Genomic DNA, 11,305 nt, shown 5'->3' on the forward strand with positions numbered 1-11,305 from the left:
GTTCTGTTACTGACTCACTGTCAATTTAAACTGCTTTGTGCCTTAGTTTATCTATCTGTAAATCTGTTATGTTAATACTTACCTTTCTCAGTGCAGCATCATGAGAATCATAAAGGTTACTGCTCTCAAATCCTCTCATTCACAAGGTCAAAACAGATTGTGTCACCTCTATTTCTCTTTCTATCATCTAATCTAATCCAGGTATTTCTATTGTTTGCAACATACCAATGTAAGCAATGCAATCTGTTATTAAATACAATAAATAGTTTTATTTTAAAAGAAATTAATATTTTCATGTGGAGGTAGGTGTGGGAGGGAAGGAGGTGGTTGGGGAGAGAGAATAAAACTTCCTGAAGGTGCAAGCAAGTATTCTGGACAGGTACCATGGATACTGGAATGAGGATGTGAAGGTGGATCAAAAGCTTCAAATTAAGGCTCTGACAGAGAGCTGATGACTGCCACTGGATTTCTGGAGGAGCTTCTCAAAGAGAGCTCCAGAATCCTATGTAGTGAATCTAAGCTTGGGGACTCCAAGCTGGAGAGAGACAGAGATACCTATGATCAGTGTGTTGGGAATAAAGATTTTTTTCAGATATTCATGGGCATCTACTTAGAAAGGAACAGTATTTATATTTCCTTTTACTTTATATGTGTGCATTTGAATTCATGCTTTCCTTAACAATGTGAACAAACTTCTCATGTTAATATATTTTTGATACGTAAGCCATGCCTGCTTGGTGTGGCACTCTGCCCACCTCTAGTGGTGGCTAGACCAACTAGAGATTGATAAATCTGCTACAGCCATGGCGAAGAGGGCTTGGCCTTTCAGCTCAGACAATAAAGGTCATGCATTAAGATTCAGAGGTCCCAGGTTTGTTTGCTGGTGCTGGCAACCTAGCTGGAGTATCAACATGATACACGATGGCCCACAGAGGGAACTGAAGGGGGAAGCCTCCAAAGCCCAATGCACTTCCCTGGCAATGGAGAGCACAGTATGTAAGGCATGTCTGCTTGGTGTGGCGCCCTGTCCCCCTCTAGTATCAGAGGGGTAGCCTGTTAGTCTGGATCTGTAAAAGCAGCAGAGAATCCTGTGGCACCTTATAGACTAACCAACGTTTTGGAGCATGAGCTTTCGTGGGTGAATACCCACTTCGTCGGATGCATGTATTCACCCACGAAAGCTCATGCTCCAAAACGTCTGTGAGTCTATAAGGTGCCACAGGATTCTTTGCTGCTTGTCCCCCTCTAGTGGTGGCTAGGGCAACTAGGAATTTATGTGCTTGCTAAGAGAGGGGCTATTTTATCTCAGGAAGCACAAGCTCCTGTATCAAGCACCAAAAGACTTAAGTTCAATTCCTGTTGCCAAGAATTTGAACATGGCAGATAAAAAATGATTCTTTCAAATACATGAGCCCACCCGATTGACTAAATCAGACAACGAGGACTTTAGGTTGAAGCATCTGATTAAAATATTTTATTTATGAGCTTACTTTGCATGTTCTTAATACAATGTTTTGTTCAAATGTTTTTATAGTAACATTCCTCTAAGCTAATAGTCAGATTTGAAAATAATTACCTGATATAAATCCATTAAAGTTAGTGGTATTTTAACAGGGATAAATTTAAGCTAATTATATTCTTATTTTAGGTCACATAGTTAATCTATACACCAATTGATGCAATTTATCTGTTACAGAAATTTTGTAAACTTACAATTTTAAAAAGTTTTAAAAGTAAAACAAATTGAAAAAACAAAAACAAAAAACCCCCGCAACCATCCAACAACAAACAGCTCTCTTCAAATGAAAATACTTTTTGGAACTTAAATGAACTCTATCTTACTTAGACTATGCCTTGCAGACACTGCACCTTGATGTGAAAAATAGAAATGCCTAAAGATAAAAACAGACAAATCAAATGAGTTTCTTTCATTTTGCAATCTAAGTCCGATCATGTAGAATCAGAGGTGATATACAACAGAATTTTCTTATAATGAACTCTGCTATATAGACACCTATGTTTACAGTGAAATGGAGAGAAATTCCTGAATTACTTAAATGCATTTCAGCTGACTTACACTCACTATTTATTATATAAGGTTTCTTTCCACTATAATTGGGTTTCACTCTGCTAAGCTCACAGGAATGCAGCAATTTATCATGGGCTAATGTTAGAAATCACAATATGGTGTTGCACAGGTCCTCCAGAGCAGCAAGTGCTGTTCTGAAACTGGATGGAGTGAAGAGATACTCTGCAATCAATCCAGGGAACAACAGGATGTCCTTATAATGAAGATTTTAGTGAACTTTCCAAATACTTCAGTTGGTAATTGTTTGATAAATATACAGAGAAAAGCAAAACTAGGTTTGAAGGCTACTATTAATGCCCATCTTCATTAAAAAAAAATACATAACGACTTTCTGTAAGTAAATCCCCAAATGGCGACTGGAAGATGGGAAGAGTAGACAGGTGTCTGCAGTCAAGATCACATTTTTCTTGGCTGAAATATTTTTTTTTTATTCCCATTGCATTTCCCTCCAAGATTGCGGGTTAAGGTAGGGAAGAATACCCCAGTTCCAGCAAGTTTTAGGCAGGGGGCAGTCCCAAAATGGAAATAAACACATCTCATTTCACATCTCTCCTATTTTACAGAAAATCTATTTTATAAATGTTTTAGAGATTTTTTTTTTCAGGACTATTACTACTTGCATTCCCTCACACGTAATGGTAGCTTTATTAGTTATGAGTAACTGTACAGAATTCAAAGGGGAAGGCACATTAAAACAAGAAGGCAAGATTTGGGTTTAAAAGATACTAATGAAAATCAGGATACCTCTCTACATGAGTTAGTGGAATTGCAATATATGGGTGGGGAAAAAAAACTAACTTGGCTCAGACTTCAACACACACACCCACACTCATACCCACACATACCATAATTGGGATCAGACTTCAAAATATCCTAAAATAGCATCTGTATACATAAAAATGTAAGCTTTAAAGTCTGGAATCTCAGGACCTTCCAGTTATAGAAGCAAATGCTGTGAGTCTCATAGGACACCGGGAGTTGCCCCTTTTCAGTATTAAAGAGCACTGTACTCCATCCTCTATGTACTTTTCTTATGGTCCCAAAAGAATAGACAGCTGTCCCTAATAGGGCAGATGGGAATTTCCCTTGCACTGCAGAATCACTAGCTAGCATAAGACTGGCATAAGTTAGCTCTGTGCTGCCTGCTGCTGCCAACCCCTGGAGTAGTGGAGATTCTGGAGGCTATATCAGAGGCATGACCAGAGCTCCAGTGATTCTGTGAGCAGAACATCCCATAGGGCCATTTTAGCTATTGAAACAGAGTTCTGAGGCTGTTGAAACTAACCTCCAGCTGCTTCTCAGGATTGGAAATTTGGGGGAGAGGGAGAGGAGTAGAGAAGAGATACGCCCCTGTCTTCTCCTTCTGCGCCTGAGGGTTTGGCTCCCTGTTTGTAGCTCTGCGGAGTCATGAGATATTGGATGTTAAACTTCTAACTGCTGCAGGACTGAATATTGTCTGTCCTGGGCCTTTGGCTAGCGTAAGTTTTATTTTTTGGGAGGGACGGGGAATTGTACAGTTTCGGGATAGGAGGAAACATTTGGTCTAGAAAAGAGAAGACTGAGATGGGAGCTGATAACAGTCTTCAAATATGTTAAGTGTTGTTATAATGAAGATGGTGATCAATTGTTCTTCACATCCACTGAGGCCAGGATGAGACGTAATCAGCTTAACATGCAGCAAGGGAGATTTAGGTTGGATACTAGCAAAAACTTTCTAATTAGGAGGATATTTAAGCACTAGAATAGTTTACCTACGAGCTTGTGGAATCCCATCATTGGAGGTTTTAAACATATTAGAAAAACACACATTAAAGATGGTCTAGGTTTACTAAATCCTGCCTCCAGTGTAGGAGGATGAAATGAACAACTTCTGGAGGTCCCTACCAGTCCTACTTTTTTTTATAATTCTATGATTTTCAGGGTGGGTTGAATTTTAGTCAATGTCTATTTGATGCTGATGCTCAGTGGTATGATTTTTTAGTAATAGGAAAAGTGCAGGAAAGATAAATATGTGGGTTAAATTAAATAAATCACATTATTTCATTTAAATGTCTGGTTATCACTACTACATAAGTGATATAACTGTGTGCATGTAAATGTAAATGTAATGAATGACACCACACCTGTATACACTAAAATATACACTGAAGCATCCATACCCTGTAGAAAAATAAACTCCAAAGGCACATTTAGCTTCTGGGTTTAGATAGGACATTTAAAGTTCGGCAAGCATCCAACATATCTAGTCCTGAGAATGGTCTTTAAAAAATTATTTATTAACTGACTTTCTACTTGCAACAACAGCACAACTGTGCCAGTTACAACTGGCTTCTGAAATCTTTAAAAAAAAAAATCTCTCTTAACATAGTAACTTCTCTAGTGCAGTCTGGGTCTTAGAGGCTGTAATGGAGAAACTTCAATCTCTTCCAGAAATTAAGGTTTTTTCCATTTTAATTGATTTGCTCTAAATTTCTATCATTATCATTTATACTGAAGTGTCAACAGAAAGGAGGTTAAAGTGAGCTTTTGTGTTTTAGCTAATGTATTCACCAAGACTGACAATTAAGCATTCATTTATTAAAATGTCAAGAACATTAAGAGTTGAGTCTAAGGTAATTTATTTCCCACTTTTTTTTTTCTTAATGAAAAAGCAACCACAGAATTTGTTGTAAGGATGGATCGTCCTTGAAATTAACCTTGTCAGAATAGTAAAGGAAGGACTGAGCATCAAATCAGCGATGGTAATATTCTGATGAGAAAGAAAACACCTCTTTTTCAAAGACACCAGGAGTATCTACATAAAAATATAAGAACGGCCATACTGGGTCAGACCAAAGGTCCATCCAGCCCAGTATCCTGTCTACCGACAGTGGTCAATGCCAGGTGCCTCTGAGGGAGTGAACCTAACAGGTAATGATCAAGTGATCTCTCTCTGGCCGTCCATCACCACCCTCTGACAAACAGAGGCTAGGGACACCATTCCCTGCTGCCCATTAATTTCATTTGGTGGCCCCTAGTTCTTATATTAGGGAAACAAGAAAATAACTTTTCCTTATTCATTATCTCCACGCCATTCATGATTTTTATATAACTATCATATCCCCCCTCAGTCTCCTCTTTTCCAAGCTGAAAAGTCCTAGCCTATTTAATCTCTCCTCACATGGGACCCGTTACAAAACCCTAATCATTTTAGTTGTCCTTTTCTGAAATTTTTCTAATTCCAGTATATCTTTTTTGAGATGAAGAGACCATATCTGGATGCAGTACACCAGAAACATCCACTCATTTTAGCCTGAACATGTTTCAGAAGAGGACAAGGAGACAGAATCAATATTTTGGGGCAGATTCTCTGCCCTATTTTGCTACCTTTGTGCTGTTTAGATGGTGCAAAGGCAGCAAAAGCCAGCCACCCTTGAGACGGGGTTGCATTAAGGCAATACAGGGCTCTAGACATACCCCCACATGGCTGTGCTTTTGAAGGCCCCACCCAATCCCACTCCCGAATTGTTGCCTTGCTCAATACTTGGAGTGATAGTGACATCAAACCCCTCCTCCCTTTCCACTGAGGCTAGGGCAGCAGCATGGGGTTCTCCCTCCTACCAAGAGTGGCAGAAGCTCTTCTCTTTCCATGTTCAACAGACAAGGTTAGAGTGTATTTGCTTGGGTAGGTGGGCTTGGACTCCAGCACTCCTTGCCTTTGGTGATACACAGAGTACTCAGTTGGGGTGGCATCAGCAGAGCACTTCAGAGCAGTGAGGCTTGGAGTTGACACCCCACTGTGATGCCTGTGAACATTCTAGTCAGAATATGGGTAATGGCCCCTGATATGATTCATCGAACCATGCAAGGGCATGTGATCAGTTCATGTGCACATGATGGAATCCAGTGTCCTGTACTTTTCCACTAACTGTGCTGGGGACTTTACTTGGAAAAATGAAGATCCCTCCGCCTGGCAGAAGCTATAAAAGGGGGAAGCAACATCATCACTTGACCTCACTCTGCCCCTCCACCCCACCCCCCAATAACTGAACAGCTGAAAACAGCTCAGGAACAAAAACTAGACTGAGGAAATGGTTCCAGGTTGATGGGATTTCGAGCCTGTGTGGTGGACTGTTTTAGATCAGAGTGAGACACTGCTTTTTCAAATTCTGTCTATTGTACAGAACTTAGATTGTGATTTTGTTTTTTTTCTTAGGTAACCAACTTTGATCTGTATGCTATTTCTTACAATTACTTAAAATCTATCTTTCTGTAGTTAATAAATCTGTTTTATATTTTTTACTTAAAACAGTGGTTTTTTTGATGTGCAAAGGGAAATCTGCTCAAGAACCAGGGCTAGTGGGTTGTCCTCCCCACACTGAGGGAGGGGCAGATTGGTAAATACACTTACACTGGTCAGGCTTTTGACCAGGGCAAGATGGTACAGTTCTGGGGTCCTAGGTTGGGGAGCTGGGGGGAAGTGGCTGAATCCACTCTACTGTTGGTTTATAGTGCAAGACCTGGAGAGGACTGCAGCTTAATCCAGCCTCACAGTGTGATTGGTATGTCAGAGGGCCCAGCTCCAGGTTGCACCTCGGGAATGCCTGTCACGGGCAGTCCCCAGTGGACACAGAACCAGTGAAGCTTGCTGCTATATCTCCCTGACCACAGCCTCTAGTGCAGAAAACACATCAGTGATGGAGTGGAGCATCACGGACAGGGAGTGTAAGTGGGAGGAACGCGATGATCTGTGGTGATCCCCAGCTATCACACAGGCCATTGGAGATAAAGCCTGCTGGTACAAATTAGACCAGTCTCCATGATGCTCTAAACTGGCCTGGGACAGATAAAACAGTTGTTGGATCTCAGATTATCTGAATTTTCTCCTCTCCTAGGCTTCCTTAGGTGACTGTATAGGGAGGAGGAGACATTGTTTGCTAGGCACTGCACTACACTAGGCAGAGTTAGTTGAGCTCCTAATCTGATTCCCCCTGTGCATGGGGATTTGCCCCCAGCAGGTAAACAGATAATGAAGCAACAGCATATGGTGGATTGGGGAAATGCTGAGGAGCTGCTCAGAGCACATATAGCTCACATAAGAGTTGCTCCAGGGGCTACAGGGGAAGTGATGCCTCTGTCTATCTATCTCCCTATATTGATTACTATTTAAAAACCACAAGATATGTCTCAGAGAACATATTCAACATATAATCAGATATAAATTCTCTTCTTAACACAGTCGACTTGGAAAGCCACATACTGGACACCAGTGATCTCTCTTTGGACCGTAAAGGATAACATCTGTCTGCCTACCCAGCCATTCCTAATGCATCCGACCCCTCATTTAAAAAAAGTTTTTAAAGGTGGAAAACATTTAAAAGTTAATTATTGTTTTATAAAAACGCAACAACCCACAGATACTTTGCCTGGTACAAAACTAAATAATATTAAAAAAGAGAAGTTACATAATAGAGGAATGAACAGCTTTGCTCCTTGTAAATATAGGACTACATTCTGAATTATAATGACTGTTTATTACTTGTAATCTAGTGTATCACTAATCTGTAGTAATGAACTGAATTTTAAATTCATTGCTAAACAAATAACACCCAAAATACAGTCAGATTAGATTATACATAAAACATTCTAAACCACATGTTAACATCACTGTTTTAATTAGAGGTATATATTTCTTTTTTTAAAATGGCCCATAAAATGGTTCCCCCCTACTAAAATATTATAAAATACAGGCTTCATCGTGAATAGTGGTTTTATTCATTGTTTATATGGCAGGAACTCATATTAATATTTCTTCAGACTCAAAATATTTTAGAAATGTACTCACTACAGATGTGATCCAAATTCTAAATTATCTAATATTTATGCAGGAAACAGTTACAGATTAAGAACTAGTTTTATAGCAATAGATAAATCAAATTGAGCTGAGTCTATCATTTATATTGTTAAATGTTAGGAAATTGTAAGCTACCTTGGTTAAATGATATAATCTGTAATTCTCAGAAGACCTACCTTGTGAACTTTAAATAGAACCTCACAGAGGTGATAGATTTTTTCAGCTCGTACCCAGTCTAGTGTGCTTACCTGTAATACCACAAACAAAAAACAAAAGCACCACACCATTAAAAGGACATGTTTTTCTTTTATGGTAAGGATTTAAAACATTTAAAGAGATTTCATCAATGATTGTTATGCTGGATGGTTTAATCAAATGCCAAACAGTTTCAATTAGTGTATTAACCTAACATCCGATATTAAGGAAATCGCTCCTAACAACATCCTACTTTCATTAGTGCAGTATCCACAGTATTCTTACAATTAAAATGTGTTAATTGTAATGATTTGTTGTATTCTTACTTTAGCATGAAGGAAACCCCTTAACAATCTCTGTTGTAAGGTAAATGGTTTATCTTATAGCATGCTTAGCCAAATAACTGATTCATCAAGGTACAGGTCTACTGCGAGTAAATCTGACTGACATCAATGGAACCAGTTAAGTTCTTACAAACAGGCGTGTATTTAAGTAATTTACTGAATCAGGGTCTTAATTTTCATGTTAGAAATTGAAAGGAACAACTATGTTTTTATAACAGATATAACTGAAAGGAGATCCAGTCATATAATTGTTTCTTAAGTCTTGGTTACATGGCCCTGCAGTGCAGAATTTGGGAGAGTGAGTTGAAGCACATACTGAAGTGTTCCACTGGAACTGCCCCATGTAGACCCAGCTATCACAGGGTAAAAGGTACCATGTTCATGTTAGCGTAATCCTGTTTCAAAAAGGACTATGTGTTCATGACCTAGATACCTTTTAGTTTGTACCTCAGAGCACACTGCAATTCACAACCCCATAGTCCACACTTCCAGGCCATGCAGACAAGCCCTTGGTAATAGTAACATACACTGAGGTGGAGTTCTTTGTCTTTTGGTTTTGACCCTGTGTTCTGCCGACTTGCAGTGATATTTGGACTGGGGGGGGGGGTTAAGCCCCAACTCTGGGAGTCAGGTGATTACATGAGAACCACTGCTCTCATTTTTTAAAAGAGAGTAAGCCTCTAATCCATGTAGAAAAAGACAAAAGTGAGAACCTTTGAGGTTCTTAAACACAAAGCAAATTAAAAAAAATCACGTGATTAGCCCAATGTGATGATTTTTTAAGGCCCCACTCTTGGCATAATTGACATTATTGTCAGATGTCCACCTTAACTGGAACTAACAAGCATCACTGTTGACTATCTCAAAACAGGATCTGAGGACTGAGTTACATTCTTATCCCTCATAGGAGGATTTCCAGTTTGAGGTTAAGGAACATTGGAAGGGAAACTAGTATTGCTCCTGTCCATGCTGGATCTGTTCAATAGGTAGAGGGACTCATCTTCTAAGGTTTTCCATTTGACACTTTTCACAATTTAAATATTAATAAAAAATAACTTCCATACACTGTATGAAAAAAACACTGCTTACATAATCATTCTGTAGCTGTTTTAGCAGCAGTTCTTCAGGAGCAAAAAAGCTCAAGGAAAATTACACCTCTACACCGATATAACGCTGTCCTCGGGAGACAAAAAATCTCACTGTGTTATAAGTGAGATCGCCTTATATCAAACTTGCTTCCGCTCCCCCCCCCCCGCTTGTTCCCTGACCGCCTCCTCCAGAGACCCTCGTCCTTAATCACCCCCAGGATCCCACCCAACCCCCCTGCCCATGACTGCTCCAACTCCTATCCACCACTTGCCCCCTGAGAAACACTCACCGTCAGTAGGCAGGAAGTGGAGCAGTCCAGCCCCAGCCCACTCCACTCCACCAGCTTCCCACTGTCGGTGAGTGTGCAGAGGTTGGGGAAAGGATGCCCCCCCGCACTCAGCTGCGGCGGGAAGTGGAGTGATGCAGCCCCAGCCTGCTCCGCTTTCCTTGCTAGGCCCCAGCCGTGTCACTGGGGGGTGGCTGGGGAAAGGTCCTGCACTACCTGTGGCAGGAAGTGGACCGCCAGGGCTGGGAGCTGGCGGAGTGGAGCTGGCTGGGGCTAGGCTACTCCACTTCACACCGCTGGTGAGTGCGGGGAGGTTGAGGAAAGGACGCCACCCATACTCACCTGTGGCGGGAAGCGGAGCGCTGTGGCTGGGAGCTGGAAGAGTGGAGTGGGCTGGGGATGGGCTGCTCCACTTGCACTGCTCCTAGTGAGAGCGGGGAAGATCCCTTCCTCGAAGCCCCCTCCCTTGAGTGACACGGCTGGGGCCAGGGCGAGGGAAGCAGAGCAGGCTGCCCCCGGCCTCCCTGCTAATTCCCCGGTACACTCTGGGACTGCAGGGCCCCCAAAAGTGCCCTCCCAAAGCTCCTGCCCCCCCAACCCAGGGGAGGAGCCCCTGACCACCCCAGAAACCCTCTGCCTCCTATCGAACCCCTGGGCCCCGGCCTGGCCTGGCACCCTTAACAGGCTGCTCAGAGCAGTGTGTCAGAGCTTTACCGCCTTGTATGTGAACCCGCCTTATAAGGGGTCCCGTTATATTGAGGTAGAGGTGTACTTAATGTTTATTTGTCAGTTTGAAACCTAGTGCAATCATTTTTTAACAAAATTAATTAAAAGCAATTTTTGATATTACATCTGTCCCTGAGCCCCTTTATGAAATGTATGTTGGTTTAGAACCACACTTTATAAAACAATTTTAAGTCTCTTCTTTCACATGCACCAAATATTAACTTTAAGCTTTCCCTTTACCACTGTTAGAAGCCAGCAATAACACAAGAACAGAGGTGACTAGAATTTACTGTTGAATCTGATTGTGGGAGGCAATATTACATAGTCAGAACATATTTTCAGTGAGCCAAATACTACAGCTCCTTGATTAGTCCTCATCTATAGGGAAGTCCCATTGTCTTTGATTGAGGCATGAATAAGGAGTAACTAAAGACTATGGGATTTGGCCTAAAATAATTGCCTTCATTGGATGACTTTCATGCTTCTCACAGAACAGCTCTCTACACCATAAACCAACGGTTGACTCATTATTTCATACCAAGTCATTGAAAGGAAAAGAATCTTCTCCTGAAAAATTAGAGCTAGGAAAATCCTTAGTTCTTGTTAGTGGTCAGAGAAAAAAAAATAAGTAGGATAATCTTGTCATAAACAGATAGCTAAGAGTTAATGTTTCTTTTACCTGTAAAGGATTAACAAAGGGAACCAAACATCTGACCAGAGGACCAATCAGGAAACCGGATTTT

At 41.0% G+C, this 11,305-nt stretch overlaps 1 protein-coding gene across 1 annotated transcript in view; it reads right to left on the bottom strand.

Annotated features, from left to right (window-relative positions):
* The window catches only part of SNTG2 (syntrophin gamma 2), a 534,493-nt gene that overhangs the window by 52,251 nt on the left and 470,937 nt on the right, over window positions 1-11,305 (bottom strand). Inside the window, exon 13 of the mRNA XM_075063695.1 lies at window positions 8,099-8,170. Coding sequence (XP_074919796.1) covers window positions 8,099-8,170 — 72 coding nt within the window. The remainder of the gene's footprint in view (window positions 1-8,098; window positions 8,171-11,305) is intronic.

The sequence above is a fragment of the Chelonoidis abingdonii genome, chromosome 3, assembly GCF_003597395.2.
Source record: "Chelonoidis abingdonii isolate Lonesome George chromosome 3, CheloAbing_2.0, whole genome shotgun sequence".
Classification (NCBI taxonomy): Eukaryota; Metazoa; Chordata; order Testudines; family Testudinidae; genus Chelonoidis; species Chelonoidis abingdonii.